This window comes from Jaculus jaculus, chromosome 8 (assembly GCF_020740685.1).
Source record: "Jaculus jaculus isolate mJacJac1 chromosome 8, mJacJac1.mat.Y.cur, whole genome shotgun sequence".
In the NCBI taxonomy this organism is placed as follows: Eukaryota; Metazoa; Chordata; class Mammalia; order Rodentia; family Dipodidae; genus Jaculus; species Jaculus jaculus.
Window position 1 is genome coordinate 2,913,232 of NC_059109.1, and position 26,124 is coordinate 2,939,355.

Below are 26,124 nucleotides of genomic sequence, written 5' to 3' on the forward strand. Positions count from 1 at the left end.
GGTGTCTGAGGTAGGGACCGATCTCCCAGCACTCTAAGTAGCACGAGGGCATGGTCTGGGAAGGCTCTGTTCAGCACCTTCAGTGGGGCACTGCCAGGCCCCTGCCATCCGCATACCCCCATTGTCCCTTATTCCTTCTCTGCCTCCTTAAGTAGGTACCCTATCGCCATGAAGGCATGAAGGTCATGGAGAAAGGCTGTTGGGGAGCCAGCTAGGGTCTCATCACACCCATTTCCTCATTGCAAGCCCACTTTGACTTTTCATAAACAACAGAATTTTTGTGTTGGGTGTGTCTTGGGTGTGTAAGTGTATGGGCACATATGTGTGCAGGCACAGGCATACAATGTGTGTGCATGGGTGTAAACTACTACTGTTGTGCTACTAAATGACATATGCCCATCAACTGCCTTCTTTCTCTTCCTCCTCCTCTTCTTTTTTTTTTTTTTTTTTCTTTTTGATTTTTCAAGGTAGGGTCCTGTTCTAGATCAGGCTGACCTGGAACTCACTAGGTAGTCTCAGGATGGCCTTGAACTCATAGCGATCCTCCTACCTCTGCCTCCAGAGTGCTGGGATTAAAGGCGTGTGCCACCACGCCCAGCTTTCTTTTTGTTTTGTTGAGGTAGGGTCTCACTCTAGCCCAGTGTCTTCTAAATATTTAACTTTTCTCCCATAAATGAGCCCTGCTCACAGCTTTGGTCAGAGAAGCTTCTGTTTGCAGTGGACGACATCTAACATGAAGACTTAAAACTGGCCAAGGTACTGAGATTAAGTGACTGTTGAATGTTGAACCCTAAACAGGAATGCTCTATCACCCCCCTTCCAGACTCAGGAAACAGTGTGGGAAAGGGGGCAGAAAAAATGTAAGAGGGGCTGGAGAGATGGCTCAGCAGTTATAGCAGTTGCCTGCGAAGCCTGAGGATCCGGGTCCGATTTCCCAGGGCCCACATTAAGCCAGATGAACAAGGTGGCACACATATCTGGAGTTCGTTTGCAGTAGATGGAGGCTCTGGTGCACCCATCCTCTCTCTCTTTTTTCCTCTTTCTCTCTCCCTGTCTCTCAAATAAATTAAAATTTTGGTTTTTTTTTTTGTTGTGTTTTGGGGATAGGGTCTTGCTCTAGCCCAGGCTGACCTAGAATTCACTATGTAGTCTGCGGGTGGCCTCAAACTCACAGCAATCCTCCTACCTCTGCCTCCCAAGTGCTGGAATTAAGGCATGTGCCACCATGTCCAGCTTAAAAAAAAATGATGTTTTTTTTAAAAAAGAAGTGGGACTCAATGGGAAGCGAAAAGGTTCAGCAGGTGTGGAAGGAGGACAAGAGAAGATAAAGGGGAGAAATATGATCAAAATATATTATAGACATGTATAAAATTGCCAATAAATAACATTTTAAAAATTAGTTTGAGATAGAGTCTCATGTAGCCCAGGTTGGTCTGGCATTTTCAACATCTGCCTCTGCCTTCCCAGGATTACAGGCCTGCACCATCACAACCGGCTTATACACTACTGAGGATTGAACCCAGGGCCTTGAGCATGCTAGACAAGCACTCTGTCAACTGAACTACATCCCCAGGCCCACATACAAATATTTTATTAGCTCCCATTGCCACCAAATTCCCTTTTAAAAAATTTTTTATTTGACAGAGAAAGAGGGAGAGAGGGAGAGAGAGAGGGAGAGTCTGGGCACACCAGGGCCTCCCGTCACTGCAGATGAACTCCAGACGTGGGCACCCCCTTGTGCATCTGGCTAACGTGGGTCCTGAGGAATCAAACCTGAGTCCTTTGGCTTTGTAGGCAAATGCCTTAACCACTAAGCCATCCCTCCAGCCCGCCACCAAGTTTCTTACAGGACTGAGGAGAATTGGTAAGCTATTCTTGGTATAAATTGGAACCACCATACAGTATGACAATCAGAATAAACAAACACAAAGGATATTAAGGCACACCAATAATCACTGGTGACCTCAGCAATTTTATTAACAAATTTATTTCCCTAATTGGGAAATGTAGCTCAGTGCTTGACTCAAGGGCATTGTAATAGGTTTTCACACCACAGAAGAAGGAATTCATTAAAGCATTTGTTCTTGTTTCATAGGTACTCTTGCATACCAAGCTTGTAAACATCACCCTGGTTTCCTCAGTCCTCTGATTCCCCCAGGCCACCCCCCCCAAAAAAAATAAACAGAAATTGGAGAATATAGTTTAATGGGAGCACTTGCCCCTGCTGGAAGCTGCGTTTCATATCAGTTTTTTCTGTTGTTTTGCTTTGTTCTGTTTTTGTGGTCGCAGTGTGGCACTGAGAAGCCTGTGAGGACTGTACTCTCCACACACAAGTCTTGGCTTGTCAGGGCTCACGTCCACCCATTTATTTGTTTATTATTACTGTTATTACCCTAGGGTGCTGGCAATGGAACCCAGGCCCTCACACATGCAAAACAGGTCTCTGCAGAGCGACACCTGCCAGCCCGTGTCCTCCTTTGTACAAAGGAGGTGACACGGCAAATGGTCTCCACTCCTTCCTCCCCGCGCACAGCTCCTCGCAGGGGGTAAGAGGCATTCATTAGCTCTGTCTGCCCGCAGAGTGGGCAGGCCACACAGCAGAAAAGCCATGAATGTGGGTGGAAACTCATTCTTCAAGGTTTCTTCCAAGAGCCCCCCCCACCCCCCCACGGCTTGTAGGGACTGCAGCGTGACAGGAAAGCGTTCGCTACCCACAGCTGCAGCGCTGGCGCCTGACGCAGGCCGCACGCTCCCGTGGCGCCGCCATGGTGTTGCTCTCACTGTCTGCCCATCCCAAGACGAGCCGCTTGACAGAAGATGCCAGGTTGGTGGGGGGGGGGGGGGTTGCCTGCACAGTGGATTTCCTCAGCAGCTGTCAACATTGTCTGCATGTGTTGAGATGGTTTTTGAAGGTAGATATGATTATTCCAAAGACATAGAAGGAGACTCTCGACTACCTTAGTTAATGGTGGGTCCTTCTGCGAAATCTATAGACCAGAGAATTCTGAGAATTTTATTTTCCCTCTTGGAGATTCTGCAAGATGTTAATGAGGTTTTCCAAGCCAAAAATATAGCCGGGATCTGGTCCCTCGTAGGTGGTGTGTTCGTTGCAGGAGCCCTTATAGGTCGTGTGAGCAAAGTCAATCATCCGGATGTCGACTTTTGCGGGACCACTGTGGGCTTTCTGAGGGTGCAAACCACCTGGGGTTCTTTCTGGCGACTCCTGACCGTCATAGATGATGAGGAGGGAGCTGGAGTAGAAGCGGTAAGAGCTCTGGCTCCGGATGACCGTGAGGAGTGCCCGGAGCTGGCGCAGGATGGGTTCCAGGAGCTCGGTCCGCAGGCGGCGTCCGTTGTGTAGGAACTGAGAAAGCGCTTGTCTGAAGCCCTCCACCGAGAGCTTTCTTCCGTAGTACTTGTCTTTGCACAGAAAGTGCTTCTTGTCAGTTTGGTAAACCTTACATCGAAAAGAAGAGAGGGGAAATGTGAATTATAAACTTGGCGGGGCTCAGTGGGTAGACTGCTCATGTGCACACAAGACCCTGCTCTTGATGTCCTGCGCGGCATACGTGGGGCACAGTGGTACATGCCTCTAAACCAGCATGCGGGAGGCAAGAGGAGCAGGAGTTCAAGATCACCCTTGGCTACAGAGTGAGTTTGAGGCCACCCTAGGCTACATGTGACCTTGTCTCAAAAGGAGGGGCTGGAGGAACGGCTTAGCAGTTAAGTGCTTGCTGCCAATCCTAAGGAACTAGGTTTGATTCTCCAGGTCCCAGGTAAACCAGATGCACATGGTGGCTCATGCATTTGGAGTTCATTTGGAGTGGCTAGAGGCCCTGGCATGCCCATTCTCTCTTTCTTTTTCCCTCTAACAAATAAGTAAAAAATTTTTTAAAAACTTTTTTTTAAGAAAAGGAAGAAAAAAATGTCTTTGGGGGCTGGAGAGATGGCTTAGTGGTTAAGGTGATTGCCTGCAAAGCCTGAAGACCTAGGTTTGATTCTCCAGGACCCACATAAGCCAGATGCACAACGTGGTGCATGCGTCTTGAATTTATTTGCAGTGGCTGGAGGCCCCGGCATGCCCATTTTTCCTTTTCTTTTCTTTTTCTTTCCTTTTTTTTCTTCTTGGTTTTTCAAGGTAGGATCTCATTCTAGCCCAGTATGACCTGGAATTCACTATGTAGTTTCAGGGTGGCCTAGAACTCACAGTGATCCTCTACCTCTGCCTCCCAACCACTTTTTTCTCCATCTGCCTTTCTCTCTCTCTTTTTCAAATAAGCAGACAATTGTCTCTGTGACAGCTGCAGTGTCACAGCCCCCATAATGTGTAAACTGTTGTCCAAGCAAAGCAGGGCAAGAGCAGCTAAAATGCATGAGATGCTTGCCCATCCCCCACCCGCGGACTGTCCACTTTAAATTGTTCTCTGCAAGTCTTCAGCAGTAATCCAAGGTCTAGAGGTCCTTCACCCCAGAGGTGACCCTCCACGCCTGATGCAGAGGCTTGGATCTTCTTTCCTGTGAATTTCCAATGTCTGCCTCCAAGTCATGATTTAAGTCCTGGCTTCTGGCCCTTTCCAATTCGAATATTAGCAAACCCAAGCTAGAGAGCTGCGGAGGAATCTGGAATCACAGCCAATGGCCTTGGAAAGCCAGCTAGATTAAATTCTCCCAAGCAAAGTTGATAAGGCTCTTCCTCAGCAAATTTTTAAGGATGCAAGAATGGCTCTTGCGGGGGGGAGTGGGGTGAATTGTTTGGAGGTAACGGAACAGGTCGGGTGCGGGCAGAGCCTGGGGGAAGGAACAGCTCCTCAGCCACCCTGTGGTGTAGGTGGCCGCCGCCTCGCCCTTGTCATGCCTTGGCCACCAAAGGGCAGCAGATGGAAGAGAGATGCTGATGGGGGTAGCATGGCAACCACTGCCATTCCGTTCAGAGGGCACAGGTGGCAGCAGAGGCTGAAGGAAGCTCGTTGCTGGGACAGCCAGAGAGGAACTTGGCCTACCTGGGCAGGGCTGTCCCCACCTGAGCAGCACAATTTCTGAGGCCCTTCTTGCCTTCAGCGTACACGGTGTGTTTATAAAAACAAATCGGAAAGATGTGACAGGCTCGGTGTTGCTTTTGGAGCATCGGAGACTGGCTGCTAGGTTTGCCTTCGCAAGCTCACGGCAGCCCCCCACTTTCTACACTAATCAGTCAATCACAGAGGGCTAGAGGTCCAGAGAGAGATTCCATTTACTCCACAAATCATCCCACTCCATCCTCTCAAGGACTGCCTTCCCAGCCTTCCCAGGGACATCTGCACAACAAATTTATAGACTCAACTTCCAGCTTCAAGGGGCGGCAGTTTCAATTAAGGGAAGCCGTAACGTTTACTGTCAACGTGGGTCTGAGTTTGCTTTGAATAGACAAGACTGTCAGAGGAAAGGAGCGTGGGAAGTATATTCCCACCAGATCTCTGGCAGTCCTGCCAGAAGGGCAGCAACGCAGCCTGGGACCTGGGCAATAAACAAACAGCCCCTTCGCCTGGCTTTGGCAGGTAAGACTGTCCTACTTTGTCAACCCACCCAGGCAGCGGAGAGTCTGGGTGCTCAAGAGGAAATGGCCAGTGAGAGGCCCCAACCTGCGGCCGTGTCGGGAATGCAGGTGCCGCGTGCTCTCTAAGCTCTTTCCCAGCCACAGCCACACATGGCCATCAGAAGACTCTCCCAGGGCTGGAGAGATGGCTCAGTGGCTAAGGTGCTTGCCTGAAAAGCCTAATGACCTGAGTCCAATTCTCTGGTTCCCATGTAAAGCCAGATGCACAAAGGAGCACATGCATCTGGAGGCCATTTGCAGTGGCTGGAGGCCCTGGTGTGCCCATTCTCTCTTGGTCTCTCTTCTCTCTAGCTCTCTCTTCTCTCGAGCTCTCTCTGTCTTCTCTCTAGCTCTCTCTGCTTTTGTTGTTGCTGTTTTTTTGAGGTAGGGTCTGGCTCTAGCCTGGGCTGACTTGGCACTCACTCAGTAGTCCTACCTGGCCTTGAACTCAGCGACCTCTTACCTCTGACTCCCATGTGGTGGGATTAAACGTGTGCAACACGACACTTGGTATAAAAACATATGTTTTTTAAAAATTATAGCAAAAAAAAATGTCTATAGCATGGACAGGACTCATGAGGTCATTGAAGAAAGGCTCAGCTGTCAAAGACAGTGAGGCTAAGCTCAAAAGTGGCAGTGTTTGGACCATCCTGATGAGTGCTTTTAAAAAAGTCCATGGGCTGGAGAGACGGTTTAGCGGTTAAGCGCTTGCCTGTGAAGCCTAAGGACCAGTTCAAGGCTTGATTCCCCAGGACCCACGTTAGCCAGATGCACAAGGGAGCACACGTGTCTGGAGTTTGTTAGCTGTGGCTGGAAGCCCTGGTGCCTCCATTCTCTCCCTCTCTCTCTCTCTCCCTCCTTCCCTCTCTCTCTCTCTCTCTCTCTTTCTCTCTCTGTCACACTCAATAAATAAATAAAAATGAACAGAAAGTTTTTAAAAAATCCAGTGACTGGGAATGGGGCTCAGTGGTTAAATGCTTGTATACTGTATCCAAAACTCTGGATTTGATCTCTAACACTGCAAAAACAAAAAACAAACATTCTACCCTAATGCTGGGCATTAGGCCTATAATATCAACCCTCAGCAGGTGGAGGTAAGAGAATCAGGAGTCCAAGGCCGTCCTCAGCTGTATAGTGAACTCAAGGCCAGCCTAGGCTACATGGGCCAGCCTACCCTGTCTCTAGAAATAAAACAAATTAATCAAACACAGAAAAGCTAAAGGAACAAAGCTGGGTCTGGTAGTCCATACCAGCCCTTGGGAGATGGAGGTAGGAGGAGCGGGTGTTCAAGTCCAGCTTATTGACCAAGTTTGAGGCCAGCCTGGGCTACATGAGACCCTCCTTCAAAAAAACCAAACCCAGGGCTGGAGAGATGGCTCAGTGCTTAAGACGCTGCCTGCAAAGCCTAAGGACCTGAGTTTGATTCCCCTGTACCCATGTAAAGCCAGATGCACAAGGTGGTGCATGCATCTGGAATTCATTTGCAGCGGCTAGAGGACCTGATATGTCCAATATCTCCCTCCCTCCCTCCCTCCCTCACTCACTCCCTCTCTCTCTTTCTCAAATAAATTAAAAAGATATTTTTAAAAGAATTAAAAGAACCAAACCCAAAGAAACCAGTGCCCATATATAATCGATTACAAGATGCATTTCCTTGCTGAAGAAGTGGTCCCCAGTCTCCTCTCTAGCTCCCCCAAAGTGACAAGCTGTGCAGGGAGAGAGGAGAGGGTGGGAGAGACGCTTTGCCCTGCACCCACCTGCATGCCGCAGATCCGCACGCCCAGGCAGGCAGAGGTGCTCTGTGCACATTTCTTAATATGGCGGGCCTTCTTCTCCTCCGACGCGTCATCCCCGTGCTGCCGGGTCCCCATCTTCAGGTCCAGGACGCAGGGCTGCTTGTACTGTGACACCACATTTTCCAACAGCAGGAAACCTCATGGCACTAAGTTAAGGAAGCTGCCTGCAAGTTCCTGGCTCGCTCCTCCCTCCCTCTTCCTCCCTTACCCAGGAGCCTGCCCATTAAGAATGCAAGGTATTCGCTTGCAGACTGCTTTAATAAGTCCATTTATTTAGGGGGAGTTTATGAGAGCCTTTTTCCATTTTGCTTGGAGGTTGAAATTTAAATGCAGGCGTGAAATCCCTGGCAGGCCATGCCCAATTTACATTTTATGGCGGAAAATCACAGGGCTGAAACCTCCAGTCGCTGAATGGGATAGTAGTACCTTTTGGGACAAGTGGGTTGATGTTCGCTTCGGAGATGAGATGCAGGAATATTAATTTCAGCAAAGTAATTATCCTCCAAAAGCTTCTCAGGGATTAGGGCGGCAGATGTGTCGTAGTAAATACTGTAAAGGCAGCCGCAGCCATGTGCGGGAAGGAGCCCAGTGTAAGGAGGGGCACTGCGAACATGAGCTGGCTCCCTGAGGACACACAGCCAGCCCTGAGGGTGGGCAGCGCCTGCTTCCCCTCAGGGTCCACTCTATGGGAGGACCCACGCCCTCTCCACAGCCTGGGGACCTGCAGAAAGGTGCCTGCGTTTACACAGGAAGGACAGTGGGGAGCTGGAGCAGGGCCCAGCCAGCCTCCCCTGAGCCCCTTCTGTCCCCACCCAGAATGGCTTTTATTACTCCTCCCTGTTTTCTGAAGGAGGCCCTGCTCGGCTCCTCTCATCCTCATCCTCACTGCTCAGGTGACAGAGACGAGCCCGGGGCGGCCGGGCGGGCCTGCCTGCCTGCTTGTCGGGAAGATTGTTGAAGCTTGTTCTGCCGTCCCCTCCTTCTCTGAGTTCTTTTTTTTTTTTTTTCTTTCTTTTACTCTTGGTGTGTGTGTTCCTGAGTGTGCAAGATATGTGTGCACAAAGGCTAGAGGGCCACCCTGAGCATCATCTCCGGGAGTGGTGACCGCCTCCTTTACCCAGGGTTCTCCTTGGCCTGGAGGCCACCAGTTAGGCCACACCGCCGGCCAGTGAGCCCCAGAGGTCCTCCTGCCTCTGCCTCTGCCTCTCCAGTGCTAGGCTTGTAGGGACATGCCCCCATACCTGACATTTTTTTTTCTAAAATTTTTATTTATTTACTTATTAGAGACAGAGAGAGGGAGAGGGAGAGAGAGAGAGAGAGGGAATGGGCACACCAGGGCCTCTAGCCACTGCAAATGAACTCCAGATGCATGTGCCATCATGTGCATCTGGCTTACATGGGACCTGGAGAATCAAACCGGGGTCCTTAGGCTTCACAGATATGTGCCTTAACCACTAAACCATCTCTCCAGCCCATAGCTGACATTTTTACAAGGGTTCTGGGGATCAAAGTTGGCTTCTTATGCTTGCAAAGCAAGTACTTTGCCAACTGAGCTATAACTGAGCTATCCCTGATTAGAGAGAGAGAGAGAGAGAGAATTGGCGCACCAGGGCCTCAGCCACTGAAATTGAACTCCAGACACTTGCGCCACCTACTGGGCGTGTGCCACCTTGCATTTGCCTCACCTTTGTGCATCTGGCTTACGTGGGATCTGGAGAGTCAAACATGGGTCCTTAGGCTTTGCAGGCAAATGCCCTAACTGCTAAGCCATCTCTCTATTTTTCTTTTGAAAGGATCTCATGCTTGAAAGGTTCCATGCTTGTGGGTTCTGGCCCTCAAATTACCCTTCACGTCTGTCTCTCCCCTACCTATCTCTTTGCTGGTGTGTGTGTGTGTGTAGCCCATTTTTCTACCTGCTCCGCCTCTCCCTTCCCACCCGCCTGAGGGGCCACTTGCAGTAGAAGAGTGGGCAGGATACGGTGCCGCTTGTGCTCTGGATACTCAGAGCACAGGCGGGTCAGGTGGGCCCGGTGGCAGTGCAGACCCCAAGGGTTAAAGCTCGCACTCTCCGTCTGGTTCCCGTTGGCGCCTTCCACCAATGAGGAGACGTGGGTGCCGAGGTGGAACTCAGACTCCAGGAGCGCCTTGGCTGGGCTGTGGACAAGGGAGACATTGGAAGACGGCACCGTTGGGTATGGAGGTGGTGGGGGGCTGGCGCTGACTGCCTGGGTGCTCTGGGATGGTCTCTGACAAGAGCGCGCTCTGGCTACAGCTAGGCAGGACAGTCCTCACGTGACAGGCTGCCAGAGGTGCTGCAGGTCCGAGGTATCCCCTGCCCAGTCTGGGTTCCTCACACTAGATGAGGCCATGCTAAGGCTGCCCCCCACCCCAGGGTCTTAGGTGTGCTGCCCCTCAGAGGGCAGAGGTGATTCAAGTTCACTGGTAGGTGACTGGGGTTATGAATGATCTCCCTACTGAGGGGGTGAAATATGCGGGTGGTGACTCTGATGTCCTGGCGTGTCGTTATGTCCTTGGGACCTCAAGATATCACAGGAAACATCACGGGGTGCGGAGGTGTGGGGGTCATGTGCCACTGGCCCACCCTTCACCCTCCTGCGCTCTCCACGTGTTGGTGTCCTCAGCTGCGCCTGGGGATGGCTCACTGCCTCCTGACGCCCAGCCAGGAGCTTAATCAGATCTCTGGTTCCTTAGGGAGGGAAGGCACTGTCATCGGATTAGCTCCTTTCTGCTTCCCATAAATGTTTACAAATCCCCAGAGACCCCTTCCACTTCAGAAAGGTCAGCTAACACGATCAGAGGTTTGGGGGACCACTTCCGGGGCCTCAGCGCCGCCCCCCCCCCAGGGCCTTCTTCCACTTCAGGGAGTTAGTTTCCTCATTGCCTCCTGTCTGCTAAGAAAAGAGCTGACTTCAGAGAGAAATTAGGCACACTTCCTTCCCGTAAATTAGTCTAGGGTTTCTGTCTGCACATTCTCCCCAAGAGACACTTCATGGTCTCAGAGAAGCAGGCATTTAATTAAACAAGTGGGTACCAAATACCTATTCCAGGTCTCACTCTGCCTGTGATGGAACCTGGGAGCTAAAGTGTGGGTCCATGCTCCCCCTGGAAGCAAGCAGCTGGGGAGAAGACCCACTCCTTTCTTTGGTTATATCGGCCCTTCTGCACAGAGCCTTCGTCTGAATTTCTCATTGTCTTGGTGACAACCCCAAAGTGGAGCGGTTGGCTCTGGGCACAGGTGAGAGCAGTGCTGGTCCCCTTGGTGGAGCCGGCCCCCAGCCCTCTGTCACCTGCACGGTGGCCCTCACCTTTTCTTGAGTGAGTGTGCCAGCTGGGCATGCTGCAGCTGCGCCAGGGGGTAGGTGCCACCGTTGCTGCTGGAGGTCTGCTGAAGCGACTGCCAGATGGTCATGGCGGCCGATTCTGGGGACGCCTGGAAGGGCTCCTGGCTCTCTTTCAGAGGGTGGGCAACCAGGCTGAGGTGACCTCTGCTGTCTCTCCGGAGGCGCACGGTGATGGTACCTGCAGGGCACAGGAGGGGAGGGAGGAACGCGCGAGGTCATGGCCCGTGGCTGACAGACGGCCTCTGAGTTGAGTGGCTCTGGCCAGCCTCCCTCCTTCTCCTCCAACTCCTGCTTGGCCGGATTTTACCTGAGACTCACCCCTGTGGAGCTGTGGCAAAAATAAAATAAAATAAAATAACATAAAATAAAATAAAATAAACCTGGCCTTGGGCTGGTTCTCTGCCCTGGCTGCTTTTACACAGCCAGCCCTGTGTTTTCTTCTCGCTGGCTCCTCTTCACACAGTCATCACACCTTCCCAGTCACACCAGCCAGCCCAGCCCAACCTGGGTCACCTCAGAGCCAGTCCTTCACCAAAGAATCACCCACTTTCCACGGATCCAAGTGGCACCAAGGAGGGCAGCTGAGCCCTTCCCAGCCCTCCGCATCCCCCTTCACTTTCTCCATAGCTCTTTTCCTCCCGTTTGCCCTCATCTGACCAGCCTCTTCCTGAAGGGGCTCTGAGTTCAGGACTCTCAGTGGCCCTGCTCTGCCCATCACACTAATGCCTGGCCCTTGCCTTTGGTCAGACACATCAACACATGATGGCTTAGGGTGGGTGTGGCTCACTCGCAAACCAGAGTCTTAGGCGATGTCCCCAACACCTGGCACCACTCGCCACCACCGCAGCTGGTCATCAGGGCAGCAAGATGGTGGCCTGTGCGGATGAGGAGGCCAGTAAGTCCATCTGACTCAGGCTGCCTGATGCTCTCCTTAGACACTCTGGCGGGCCTCCAAGCTAGCTGTGACAGGCACGGGTAGTGCTCTGTGGCCACGCTGAGGAGTCCTCACCCAGGTGGAGGGACCTGGGCCTGCTCTTTGGAGCCTGGCATTCAACAACGCCTGACTTCCACAGTCCTGGCCACGCCACAGACATGGCCTCATGGAGGCCCTCAGGAGGACGTGTTGCTTTGAGAGTCTTGACCACCCCCTTCCCTCACCCACTCTGTATGCTATGCCTTCTTGGTGCCCAGCAGCTAGCCCTGAGCAGTGCCCTGCTGGCTTCCTGCGTTCTCCTTCCCAGTGGCTCTGGCCAGCGAGGCCCTGCAGGTGAGGGGGAATGCCGGGAAGTCGGTCCCCAGCTGGCCCCTGCTCGCCGTGGTTGGGCCTGTGTTCAGACCCTGCTCTGTTCCTAAAGGCTCTCCTCTTCCTCCCACTTGCCCTCCAGTTCTGGGGGTCTGCCTACCCTTGGGGTGGCCTCAAGATTGAATGCAGAAGCCTACTTTCGGGGTCAGAAGGTCGGGTTGCCTGTTGGTGTGCTCAGCACTGTTCATTTGGCCCCTTGGTCACCTTCCCAGCTCAAGCAGCAGCTGAGCAGTGGGGGTGGACTGCTGATCCCCTGCCTGTGTCCTTGCCTGGGCTCCTGGGGCTGCCACCAAGGACCTTGTTCCCTGGTGGCTCTGTCATCCAGCATGCAGCCCTCCCCTGTGCCTAGCTCAGCGGCCTCCCTTGGTCGGTCCCGTCAGCTCAGATTCCCAGTGGCCGAATTCCACAGCCTGGGAAGAACATCCAGTCCCTGCCGGTAATGAGGAAACGCGGCTCTTTCTCAGCCCCTCCCAAGTCCCCGTGAGCTCGCCACAGCAGTCCCGACGCCCTGCTCCCCAGCCTGGCATTCGTGTTTACCTGACACCAGCATTCATCCCGAACCCAGCCCGCCATGGACATTTTGTGCCTGAGCGCCAAGGCCTGACGGCAGGCTGGAGACATGATCACAGCAGTGATCATCGTTTCCTCGTCTCTCCACCTCCCGGTGTGGCCCTGCGTGTGATTTCTAAGTGACAACCCACTGCGAGGCCGCTGACAGTACAGGCGAGAGGAGACGGAGAAGACGGTGCCAAGGTCACGCAGCCTGTGTGGGCTGGAGCTCTGACAGGGCTATTCCACATGTGGGCACTAAAGAAGGGGCATGCGGTGACACACAGCACAAAGGACTTCACGGGGAGGGCACAGATCATCGCATCCACACGCTAGCCAGGAGCATTCCCGCTGTGTCCCCAGGCATAGAAGGGCTCAAGTCATTCTGTTTTGTGAAGAGGACCAAACAGCCATGAGCCCAGCCTCTCAGGAGACAGCCTGGACGTGGGCTTGCGTCATAGCCCTGTGTCCTTGGATAGAAGGCCACTGTGCTTGTTCTCGAGAGAACTGACCTCCTGGAAGCCAACACCAGACCTCAGAGCACATCTCTCTCTCTGTGACAAGGAGAGAGGGAAGCTGGCCCTTGCGCCTTTCCTGGGGGAGCATAATGTAGGAAGATACATGAGCCAAGAGAGGTGCCCTGTGGGACTGTGTGAAGTTCATGTTTGCGTCTGGCAGACCCCTGGCCGTTTTCACTTGAGGGGCTGTGTGACACACCTGCCAGAAAGCAGGGTTCGGGGCAGCTTGTGTCCAGAAGCCCAGGCTGGAGGGACAACAACAAAAGCCTCTCTCTGCACTGCCCCAGGCTCTGCTCCTGTCTGAGCTCATCGGCTCAGAATGCCTGTGTAAACGCAGGCGAGGCGAGGTGCAAATAACCTCAAACCAATAACATCCAAAAGTCATTTCCATTTCTCATACTGTCAGAGTGCCGCGCCCCGCCTCTGTCTTTTCGTTTCTCTGATGGGCTCGCTGCCGGCGTCTCAGTCTTACGCTCTGTTCGCCCCTGAAACTGGCCTCCCGGGTGGGGTCTTGGCTCCTTTGCAAACAGTCCCACGTCACGTGCCCTTGACTGAGCAGTGTGTCAGTGGAACCCACACTCCCTGGTGCGTGGGTTGCGCTTTCTGTCACGAGCCGCAGTGGCTCCTCCTGACCTCAGCTTGCCCCATGTCTATGAGGACTAAGCCTGAGAGGCCCGAGATTTTCAGAATCTGTGGCTTAGGTGTGATCAGGAGTGTCGAGGCCCACCACAGAGCCACCCCCACCCCCCAGCCTGCTCACCGACCCTCCCCGAGCCCCTCAGCCGAGACACCATGCCAACTGGGCAAACACGAGTGCTTACTACCTTGATCAGCATGCCCAGGGCATCTCAGCAATTTCGCTTTGTCGGAACAGCTTCCTGAGCCTTGGCGAATACTCCATCATGTGTTTATTTTTAAGCTTATGAGAACATCCACCCGTCACCATCTGTAATATAAATCTGGCTAAACCCTTAGCCAACGGAACCTAAGTGTCCATCTTCGTTCGCCCAGAGCCAACTGGGAGGTGAGGGATTCGTCCCCAAGACGGTGATTCTGGGAGCCCAGCAAAGGTCCTGGACAGGCCACTGGGACGCCTCCTCTAGGCCCATGTTCTCCCTGTCACCACTGTGGAGAAAGATGGTGAGAAGGAACAGGGCAGGTTCTGTGGCTTGTGGCAGTCACTCCAGAAATGGACCTTCTGGGTTGGAGAGATTACTTAGTGGTTAAGGTGCTTGCCTGTGGAGCCGAAGGACCCAGGTTCGATTCCCTGGTACCCATGTAAAGCCACATGCATAGCGTCTGGAGTTTGATTGCAGTGGCTGGAGACCCTGGTATACCCATTCTCTCTCCCTCTCTTTCTCTCGGCCTCTTCCTCTCCCCTGTGTCTCAAATAAATAAATAAATACAATATTTTTAAAAAGAAATGCGCTTTCTCCCTGGGAAGTAGAGGGCAAGCATGTGAGAGCCTTGTGGGTATTCAAATACTCCTGGCACAAGGTTCTGGTTGAGTAGCCCTGGGTGAGTCATGTCTCCTCTCTTCTTGGGCTAGATGGCTCCCTGAAGCTGACACCCTAAGTCCATCTTGAGGGTAATCATGGAGCCAGGTGGAGTGGGCTCTGGTAGGACCAGGAGCCAGACCCCGGGACTTCAAGTCCTAACAGTGCCTCTCACTGGCTCCGTGGCCTCAGATGTGCAGGTTTCCCATCTGTGTCATGGGGTCATCGAGGTGCCTGCCTCCGTGAGGCACGGGGATTATGTGAATTAGGGTGTGGAGACCTTTGTGACGGCACTGGGCTCCGAGCGAGCACCGGGGGCTAGTTGTGCCCACTCCTTTCACTGGGCGAAACCAGCGACCTCCGCAGTCCTTGCTCTCCTCTAGGCGCTCAGAATGACGTGTCTGTCGGGTCGTGGGCCCCCCCCCCCCGCCATGCTTTGGCATGTGTATGTGTCAGCATGCATGGTAAGCGCACATGCGTGTGTACACACGTGCATGTAGAGGCCAGAGGTCAACCTTGGGCGTCTTCCTCTATTACTTTGTACATGATTGGTTTTTTTTTCAAGGTTGAGTCTTATTTTTGCCCAGGCTGACCTAGATTCACTTTGTAGTCTCAGGGTGGCCTCGAACTCACAGCGATCCTCCCATTTCTGCCTCCCCAGTGCTGGGACTAAAGGTGCGCGCCACCACGCCCAGCTTGTACCTGACTTTTTCTGAGCCAGAGTCTCTCCCTGAACTCACAGCTCGCCAGGTGGGTTACACAGGCTGGCCAGCGAGCCACGGGAGTCCTCCCATCTGCCTGCCCAGTGCTGGGGTTACGCACGACGCCAAGTCAAGCATTTCACGTGGGTTCTGAGGAGCTGAACTCAGGCTTTCATGTTCGCACAAGTGCTTTGCTGATCGTCATCGCCCGACCTTGAGGCCTTTGACTAGTCTCTCCTCACGTGTGTGTGTGTGTGTGTGTGTGTGTGTGTGTGTGTGTGTGTGTGTTTGTTAGCGATTGAACAATGCCCCAGTGGCATTGTGTTCCAGTGGGTCACAGGTCAGCGACAGAACCAGAGTTTCTGTTTCATCAAAGCCTCGTGTTTGGGCTTCACCCCAGTGCTCCCTGGGGCAGCCTGGCAGCCAGTGATGCTCTCATCCGTCCTCTGAGGGAGTCAGGGCTCCCTGCCCCGCCGCTCCCCACTGTGTCTAGAAAGCCCATCTGTGGGAAGCCCTGAAGGCAGGGCTGTCCCCACCCTGTGGCTCCACCTGGCTGTGACCTTCAGCTCCGGGCAGGTAATCCCCAACTCAGGATGGTCTGATCTATGACTTCCACTTCGGGATTGCGTGGAAACAAAATGCATTCGGGGGAGATTGTCCTGATTTCACAGTTTTGATCTTTTCTCAAGCTAGCTGCATGCAGCACAGTTCTCCCAGAGGATGCTGGGCAGGGGCCACAGTGCCGCAAGATCACAAGTGGAACAGGGGAGAGAGACTCCACGTTATACTGCATACTAAGCTGCTGTGCTTGGTAGATTCTGCCTATTAAATGCACTTTGAAGAGTTCCCCCACCCAGAGGTAGGGTCTCTTACTCTGGTCCAAGCCGACCTGGAATTCACTATGGAGTCTCAGGGTGGCCTCAAACTCATGGCAATCCTCCTACCTCTGCCTCCCGAGTGCTGGGATTAAAGTTGTGTGCCGCGACGCCTGGCTTTTAGGAGTTTTTTTAACTTACAATAGTTTTACTTGGGACATACTCCATGGTAAGTTGAGGCACAACTGTAATTCGAGTTAGTTAGTGGAGCCCTAAAGGGATGTCCCCAGCAGGGTCCAGCCTAAAGGTTAAAGCCAGGCAGAGCAGAGGTCTGGACAGTAGTCCAGTGAACTGTGCCTTCCACAGTGTGGGCCTCTCCAGACAGGGCACAGAGTCCTGTTGAGAGTGGGTTTCCTGAAGACCAGCGTGGCCGTGCTCCTCTGAGGGCTCCAAAATAGGCTAATGAGGCAGGGTCAGCACGGCCCTTAAAGGGAGGAACCCAGGACGTCACGTCTTCTCCTTGCCTGTCCCTGCCAGCCTCGCCCCACCCCGCCTTTGCCGGCTGTGGGATTTAGTTCATACCCGTTCTACCCAACTAGATCTCTCTTGAGTGAGCACCCTGCCCAGCTGTGGGTGGATTGCTCCACGTCCAGGCCGGTTGACTGGAACACCTGGTGGAGGTGTGTCCAGGTGTAGTGGCACAAATTTTAAAGCATATTCCCCCTGGATCCATGGAGAGACTAGGGCATTTTTTTTTCTGTCTCCAGAACTGGCAGAAATGTGTTTTGGGTCTTCAGACAGGTAAGATATCTCTCCCACCGGGCAGCCATATGGGGTGGGAAGAAACATTTTGTATTTTTTATTACCGTCTTCACTTTTAATCTTTTTGGAAGCACATGTTTTTAAAATCCCTTTTTATGTTTATTTATTTTTTTTCTTCTTCTAAGATCCATGTTCATTTATGTGGGCTCCTGGGCTCCATGTGGCCTACATGGGATTTTGGGCTCCACATGTTTTCTCTCTCCTCCCCCACTTTACCTTCCCTTTCTTACCCTCCCCCCAGGTTTCTCCCTTCCCCACATCTTTGTAAGATCTGAATAAAATGTAGTATTTTAAAATCATTGTCTTGGGCTGGAGAAGATGGTTTAGCAGTTAAGGCATTTGTCTGCAAAGCCAAAGAACCCTGGTCCAATTCCCCAGGACCCACGTTAGCTAGATGCACAAGGTGGCACACGCGTCTGGAGTTTGTTTGCATTGGCTGGAGCTCTTGGTGCCCCCATATTTTCTCTCCCTCCTTCTTTCTCTTTCTACCTCTTTCTCTCTCTCTCTCAAATAAATAAATAAAATAAAATATTTTTTTAAAATATATTTTATTTATTTATTTGAGACCAAGAAAGAGAGAGAGAGAGAGCAAATGGGTGCACCAGGACCTCCAGCCACCGGGAATCGAACTGGGATCCTTTGGCTTTGGAGGCAAATGCCTTAACCACTAAGCCATCTCTCCAGCCCCTAAAATAAAACCTTAAAAAAAATAGAAATCATTTTCTTGAATCTGGAATTGCCAATTCTTTGGTTAGTCTGCAGATAGAAACTCAGGGCTTGGGGTTCCAGAAAGCACCCCAGAAGCCTAAATCCCCCCACTATGGAATGGAGGTCCCACCCAGATATCGCTCCCTGTCCTGCTTTGCCTGCAGCTCCTCACAGCTTTTCTCAGCTCCGGAGCTGTGCCGAGCAAGCGTGAAATGCTGCTGGCAGGAGCCCACCTCGCGCCAGGGCCTGCCGCCCCATCGCTGGGCCGAGCTCAGTTGCAACAGGACAGACATTAATTCCAATGGGTGCTCTGACAAGAAGAGCAGCGACCCGCAGCCACTCAGGACACACTGGCCCACGGCCCCCGAGGGCTCGGGGAGTCCCTGCCAGGCGAAATGAGACCCCACAGGCAGCCACGGTCCTCCCCCGTCTCCCAGGGTAGGATGTTGAGCTGTGTGGCCACAGACCCTCAGGAAGTCCAGATCTGTACGCAACAGGGTTCAGGGGCTGGGGGTTCGGCCCGGATGGTAGAGTGCCTGCCCAGTGTGCACGAAGCCCTAGCTTCTACCCAGCACACTACCCCGAGAGGGGCGGTGCGTGCCTGCGAGCCTAGCACTTGGAAGGTGGGAGGCAGGAGGATCGATTGTTCAAGCTGATCTGCGCTACACAGTGAGCTCTAGGCCTCCTGAGACCTCTGCCTCAAAAAGAGACGCTGGGAGGGAGAGAGGGCTTAAACGTTGGGGTGCTTGCTGGCAAAGCCAGAGGATCTAGGTTCCATACCCCAGTGCCCACTTAAAGCCAGATACACATGGTGGCACATGTGCCTGGAGTTTTTGCAGTGGCTGGAAGCCCCGGTGAGCCCATTCTCTCTCATCAGCCACCCCCAGCAGTGATTCTCAACTGCAGCCATGGTAAATAGGATGCCTGAGCCCAGGGATTCTGGTTATTGGGTTTGGGATGGCACCCGAGAACATGTGCCCCCCCCCCGATGATAACCCTGCTCCGAGAAACCCCAGTGTGCTAAGCCTGCCCTTGCCAGCTGCCTTGGTCACTGGGCCCCGGTGGACTTCTGAGGCCTCACGAATGCTGTCCCCACAGACCCTCTTCAACAGGAAGCACCCTGCGGTCATGAAGCCTACCATCCTGTAGAGGAGAAAGCTCTTCTAAGTGCCCGCCTGGCGCTGGGCTGGCAGTCAACCCTGTGGGCTTCACTTACCAAGCCCTAAGCATGGAACACATGCCTGCCCCAAGGTTACCGTGAGGGCGGCAGCAGCCGAGGAGGCCAGTTGGCATGGCCCTCTCTCCCCACAAGCCGCCCCTGCTCAGCTTCCTGACATACACCGCTCACACTCAAGTTTCCCCAGCTACACACACCAGAAGGCAGCCTGGCGCCGGGCTTTATCCCGGAATTCCGATTCCAGCTCCCCTTGTCCGGCCTCAGCTGGGCCTGCAGAGGGAGGCTAGGGAGGCCTCGCTGGCCCTGAGTTTAGCTGCAGTCAACACCCGTGGTGCGCAGGCAGCAAAAGCAGAACGGCTCCGGGGGACCCAGTCTCACCAGTGCCCCTCTCACTCCATTTCCGACTCCTTGCAGTTGGGTGGCATTACGCTCCCAAACTGGAGTCTTGGAGGAGCTTGGAGCAGGTAGCACAAGGTGGCTGGTGGGAAGAGGGACAGTCTCCACGCAGCCCGCACGCCCCTTGCCCTAGGACGCCGGCTGTGACAGCAGCCCAGGCTGAGCCGCGCGTGGCACAGCGCTCACCTTTGTACTGTGGGGTGAATCGCTTCATGGCCAGAGGCAGGGATTCATAGAACTTCTGCTCCCGGGAGATGAGGGGTTTGCATACTGTGTGGGCATCGTATTGCATCAGGCTCAGGTGGCCCCCGACCTGGTGCAGGAAGGGCTCCAGTGGCACGCCCACGCTGGTGCCCCTGGTGTCTGCACTGTCCTGCACCACCATGGCACCGCGAGGTCCTTGGGAGGAAGGCAAGAGGCCAAAGTCAGGGCCCCGCCACGTGAGCTGCGGTGGTCCTCCGTGGGGTGCGCTCCTCCCTCTTCTGCTCTCGCGGCACAGATGTGTCCTGGTGGTCTGCTCTCTGGAAGCAAGAAAAAGTGGAAGTTAGGGCTGGAGAGATGGCTTAGCGGTTAAACACTTGCCTATGAAGCCTAAGGACCCTGGTTCGAGGCTCGGTTCCCCAGGACCCACGTTAGCCAGATGCACAAGGGGGCGCACGCGTCTGGAGTTCGTTTGCAGTGGCTGGAAGCCCTGGCGCGCCCATTCTCTCTCTCTCTCTATCTGCCTGCCTCCCTCCCTCTCTCTCTCTCTCTCTCTCTGTCACTCTTAAATAAATAAAAATGAACAAAAAATTAAAAAAAAAAAAAAGAAAAAGTGGAAGTTAGATGAGGGAGGAGGCAGCTGGAAGAGCCCACGCAGTGCCCAGCCTCAGCCAGAGCAGGTTCTCCACAGGTAGCTGAAACCAGGCTGTTAATATGTGCTCAATGCTTCCAGAATGATCTGTCATGAGAAACTGGGAAGCATTTGTCTCCATGGAGCAAGGGTAAGATTTTTTAAATTGTCTTGTTACCTTTTTGAATTTAAATATTAAAATATTTTAAAATGTCAAACAAGGGCTGGGGATGTGGCTCAGTTGGTAGAGTGCTGGTCCAGCACAAAGGCTTTGGCTTTGATCCATAGTACTGTAAAAACGAGGCACGGTGGCCACGCTGTAACGCCAGCACGAGAAGGCGAGTGCAGGAGGATCAGAAGTCAAGGTCTTCTTCAGCTGCACACTGGGCTAGAGGGGGACATGAAACCCTGTCTCAAAACAAACAAACAAACAAACAAACAACAGCCTAGGGCTGGAGGGATGGCTTAGCGGTTAAGGCCCTTGCCTGCAAAGCCAAAGGACCCAGGTTCGATTTCCCAGGTCCCACATTAACTAGATGTACAAGGGGGCGCATGCATCTGAAGTTCATTTGCAGTGGCTGGACATGCTGGTATGCCCATGCTCTCTCTCTCTCAAGTAAATAAATAAAAATAAAATATTTAAAGAAAAAGAGTCTGTCAGTGTAAGCTTCCAGAGTTCAGAGCGTGTGTCCTGACTTCTCTCGTCACATTGCCTTTCTTCCTCTGGGAACACCCATTCCCTGACCAGTGAGGAGCAAGCGAGCCCTGCTATTGGGCGCTCGTTGTCTGACTGGAATGTTTCATTTTGCACGGCAGAACCATGCACCAGAGGTTTGTATTATGGTCCTACAATATGGCTGCGGTGTGACCTTGAGCAAGTCAGTTGTTCTGGACCTCAGTTTTCTCATGTGTAGAACTGGATGGTGGTGATGTCTACCTTAGAGAAAGTTCCTCCCAGCTCCCACAAGAAAGTAGATCACTCTGTTCTGATTTCTAGCGTGGTGATCGTGGCTTTCCCGCAGCTCTGTGGGAGCAGACAGGTTTCAATCCTTCTACTTGGCCAGGTGGTCCTGTCTGTCTCCCTCAGGCCCAGCCCCAGCATTTTCCTTTGAGCTTTCTAAGGTACCGTGGCCTTATTTCAGGCAGGTACTGCAACTTCGGGCTGGAAGCGCATCCCTAAAGTCATTGTGACTTTGATCAGGAGAGAGCCGAGGAGACGGTGAGGGGAGGCCCCGCTGTGGGGTGCTTGTCCCGTCTGAGAGGACATTCATTCCCACAGCGGGGCCGTCACCACAAGTTATTAATACCTCTCCCTCTGCTGGACTCCTGGCTGTGGTGTGACTGGTGACATTGGGCATCATTAACCCTCTAATCGACCTTCACGCCAGGGCCGGGCAGGGCTGGCCGCCGCACGCACAGTGGGGCCCATCAATTTGTTCAGGCTGAGAGACGCTCTGTCAGCCACCTCGGCCTCCGGACACCATGGCTTTGAGAACCTCAGTCTGCCCCCTTTCTGTCCCCACATGAGGCCCCCTCATAGCTCCTGTCCTGTAGCCCACAAAGGGCCCCCCCGTACTTCTTCCTGGGAGAGTGTGGTGGCTGGGGGGGAGACCTGGGGAGAGGAGGCGGGAGGCCTGAGGTAAGGAGCTGGGTCTAGGACTCAGGGAGGCCTTTCCGCAGCTCTGCCCACAGGCTATGAGGGTCTGAATAGGAGGTGGCTGGGGACGTCCCCTGGAGCCTAAAGGAGCTGGGGCTGCACATAGGCAGGGAGGGAGGAGAGCCCGTAGGCCCATGACACCTTAGGGGCATAGCGCTTGCAGCAGCATTTTAGGTGGGTTGTCACCCATCTAAGCCTCACCCCCATCCCTCTGCAGCCTGGTGCTTCCTTGGGCGGAGTGCAGCCACTTCGGCCATCTGCATGAGCCTTGGGTCTGTGCCCTTGGACCCTGCTCTGCTTTCTGAGCAAGGAGCGTGGGGTCTGCTGCAGGCATCAGACACACTTGCTGAGGCTTGTGGATGAACTGCAGATGGCTCTGAGTTTTGTTTCTGTGGCTATGGTCTGGTCACGAGGCTCAGAGGACAGAACGCAGCAGACTCCCTTGTGGCATCTCCACTGGGCGCACATGGTCACTGTGTGGTTAGGGTCAGGATGGCTATGAATTATCTGGGGTGCTGGGTGGGCAACTGGGGTGCCTGCCTAAGAGGGCCTTTGACCCCTTTCCCACATACTTACTAGAGCCCCTGAGCTTCCCTGGAAAGAGACAGCCCAGGTCTCTCGCCTGGCTTCCTTCTCTATCTAGCACCAGAGAGAAAGCAAGGGTGAAGCAGGGGGCGGGGGAAGATGGCACCAGTGAGAAGAGCTCTGCCAAGAGCTGACCCACCCCCGGGAGCTGCACAGGTGGCCTGGATCTCTGGGTCCTCCTGCCCTGTGGCTGGGCCATGTCCTGAATGAGAGCTCCGGACCTTACCCAGGAGACTGGGGCTAACTTCGGGGGCTGGGCTGTGGGTAGGGGCTTGGAGGTGAGTGGAGCCCTGGGCTGGCTGGGACGAGGAGCCCCGCTCTGCAGCCCCTTGGGGCCTGAGTGGCAGACAGTCTACCCCGGCTTGAGAGACACTCCTTGGCTTGGATGAAGGGCCATTGGCCACTGTGCTCCTGCCGCGCCTGGCTTCCAGAGTGGGGACAAATGACACCAGCAGTGATTTTTAAGTCCTGAGATCTCATGGATGCCAGACATAGTGACAGTTGCCACCCCCAAGCCAAAGTGGGTGAGAGGACCTTGATAGGTACAGTGACTTTCCAGAGGGCCTTTGTTTGTGTGACCTGTGCCCTGACCTTGAGCCTGAGCCAACTGAAGGTGACAGGTGACGGCCCCTCTCAGGACTCACCACTCCCTTTTTAGGGAAGGCGGCAGGCAAACCTCACACTTAGAGCTCAGACAAGGAATGTCTGGCTGTGGAGTGTGTCAGCGCCTTACCTCGGGTGGCTGTGGCTGATGTCTGTGCTATTCTTACACATTCTGGTGTGCCCCGAGGGCAAGTGGCATGCTTGTGGCTTTGAAAGTAAGTGTGGCCACTAGACTGTGTAGCTTGTTTCCTCCCGATGGAGACGTTTTTTCTTAGGGAGGGGGAAGGCTCAGGAGACTCAGGCCGATCAGAGGCTACAGAAGCTTGGGGGGGGGGAGCTTTCACCCACACTCGTGAAGGAAACCGGGAAGCTCACTGGTCCACCAAGCTGCATTCAGATGGAGTCATTGCCTTGATCTGCCAGTGCCCTTTCTGTTTTCCTTTTTTTGGTGGTGGGGGGGGTGTGGTGAGGCTGGGTTTCCCTTGAGCTTAGGCTGACCTGGAATTCACTCTGGAGTCTCAGGGTGGCCTTGAACTCTCTACCTCTGCTGCCCAAGGGCTGGGATTAAAGGCATGCACCACCACGCCTGGCTGCCAGTGCCCTTTCTACCCAGGATGAGCAGAAGAGGATGTCCCACGAAAAGAAACACAGCGCTTGCTTTGGCTAACGGGCCATGGGGGGAGGTCCACTTGTCACTTGCGGGTGGGGGTCTGCACAGTGGCTCCCCACGGTCTCTTTCCCGGGTTCAGATGATTCTTGACCTGACAGGCCCTACACTCACCTGTGAGGGGTGATCTTGGTTAGGTGAATGAAGGTGGGGAGACCCACCTTAACTGTGGTCAGCTGCATCCCACCAGCTGGGGTCCTGGACTGCATGAAAAGGAGAGAGCTGGCCACGTAGCCGCGCTCACCACTCTGCTTCCTCCCGGCGCTGAGTGTGAGCGGCTGCCTCAAGCCCCTGCCACCACGCCTCCCCGCCGTGGCAGGCTGTGACCTCAGACTACAAGCTGAGACAAACCCGTGCCATTGCTCACTGATTTTTGTTATTTATTTATTTATTTGAGAGCAGCAGAGAGAGAAAGAGGCAGATAGAGAGAGAGAGAGAGAGAGAGAGAGAATGGGCACACCAGGGCCTCCTACTGCAAAGGAACTCCAGATGCATGCACCCCCTTGTGCATCTGGCTAACGTGGGTCCTGGGGAATCGAGCCTCAAACCGGGGTCCTTAGGCTTCACAGGCAAGCGCTTAACCACTAAGCCACCTCTCCAGCCCCGTTCATTGATTTTTGTCAGGCATTTTGTCCCAGCAACAAGAAGTTGACTAGTGCCATGGCCTCCTTGGGAGCACGGGATCTGCTCCTCAGGGTTCTGGAGCAATAGTCCTGTCAGAGCCGTGTTGTGGCAGAGAAAGAAACACCTACCACTAAGGTTTGGGAGTGTTTGTTATGAAGCAAAACCAGAGGCCATCCTGACCAGTTCACCATGTCACAGCCGCACCCAGTGTAGGGCTTTTAAGGCGACTGCCCAGTCTACACTCATAGCTGTGTTTCTCAACATCATACCACATAGAAGAAGCTGAGGTCATTAAAACCAGAGAGCCAGCCGGATGTGGTGGCACGCACCTTTAATCCCAGCACTCGGGAGGCAGAGGTAGGAGGATCTCTGAGAGTTCGAGGCTACCCTAAGGCTACATAGTGAATTCCAGGTCAGCCTGAGCCAGAGTGAGACCCTACTTCAGAAAACAAAACAAAAACCAGAGAGCTTTCCCAGAGCCAGTGAGTGCCAGAGCCAAGATTCAGAGCAAGGTTCTCCAATTCTACAGTTGATTCACCACTGTGTAGTCCCCACACCCTGCGGCTTGGTGCCTGCCAAGCCACCCTGGCTCTCTGCACACCCTACAGGCCAAGCCAGACTCTTTCGGGCAGGGTCCTCTCCATCTATATGCCTTAGGAATCCACATGAGGGATGGGCACCTTCCAGGAGCTTCCCCGGAGGTGCAACACCCAGGAGTGGTATTGGCAGTGTGGAATCAATAGGGCCACGATGAAGGCCTCTCTGCGATCGTGCCTACGGCAATACCAGCATGATCTGCAGACTGGGAAAGCGGGGCCAGCGTTTATTTCTCAAGGGTGTGGAAGCACCTTGGGGCTGACCAAAATCCAAATTCATTTAACGGCATTATTGAATTCCTAGAGGGTTTTGTCATCTATTTTCTCAATCAACAGATACTAACAGTCTAATGAGTATTGCATGGTCACTGGTAGGGAAAATACATTAAAAAGCGAGTCCTGGGGGTGGGGGGAGGAGTTCGTGGTCAAGCAGCTCTGTGGCATTCACAAGAGCAGGCGAGTTAATTTTTTATTGACCTGGCCGGGCGTGGTGGCACATGCTTTTAATACCAGCACTTGGGAGGCAGAGGTAGGAAGATCATGGTGAATTTGAGGCCACCCTGAGACTACATAAGTGAATTCCAGGTCAGCCTGAGCTACAGTGAGACCCTACAAAAAAAAAAAAAGTTGACCTGAAAACACCAGTGACTGCTAGGCACTAGGAATGGAGCGGAGGAGGCAAGGGTAGACAGGAGAGTGGACAAGAAGCGGTCACACTCTCTGCCTGCATAGCAACATCACAACACATCCCACTCATTTGCAGACTTCATAGGTTAATAATGAGGGTCCTTGTGGAAAGGTTGAGGGCATTGCTGCTCTTGTCTGAGACGGGAGGCGTCTGAGGGGTCCATGCAGAAGCCCGGGAGCAGGGCGGAGGTTGGCTCAGCCTTGGGCCACGTGCATAGAGCCTGCTTCAAGGAGAGTACGGCAAAGGAGCCGGAAGACCTGTGCAGGACAGAGCAGGGGTGTGTCTGGAGGGGGGGAGAGGGGAGGAAGGAGTGGGGTGCCGGGCTTGCCTCCCACCTGCCACCGGCGGCTGAAGCCCAGAGCCTGGGCAGTGGAGGGCGGGAGAGGGAGCCCAGCCTCGCCTGCCAGGTGAGGAGCTCGGAGGCCTGGTCGGGTGACGTGGGGAGGGCGCTCTGGGGAGGACATAATTAACGAAGATCTCGCACCCAAGAAAGGTTGGAATAGCTTCTGGCAGGCTACAGAGCTCCAAGATGGCACGGTTTGTGGTCAGCCTTCCTCACCTCCAGAACACTGATGTCCACTTCACTGGGCTCTCTCGGAGGCCGGGGCTGGAGACAAGTATCACTCAGTGTCCTTGTAATGCCCGAGGGAACATTTT

The 26,124-nt window shown here is 53.7% G+C and overlaps 1 protein-coding gene across 1 annotated transcript; it reads right to left on the reverse strand.

Moving 5' to 3' along the window:
* Positions 1 to 1,931: 1,931 nt before the first annotated feature.
* On the reverse strand, positions 1,932 to 19,600 carry Ip6k3 (inositol hexakisphosphate kinase 3). The gene is made up of 5 exons (XM_004649571.2): positions 19,402 to 19,600; positions 10,695 to 10,908; positions 9,347 to 9,522; positions 7,330 to 7,505; positions 1,932 to 3,457 (listed from the first exon to the last, which is right to left on the reverse strand). Exons 1-5 carry the CDS (start codon positions 19,598 to 19,600, stop codon positions 3,014 to 3,016), a joined length of 1,209 nt encoding a protein of 402 aa, XP_004649628.1. The 3' UTR covers positions 1,932 to 3,013.
* Between the last annotated feature and the right edge of the window lie 6,524 nt (positions 19,601 to 26,124).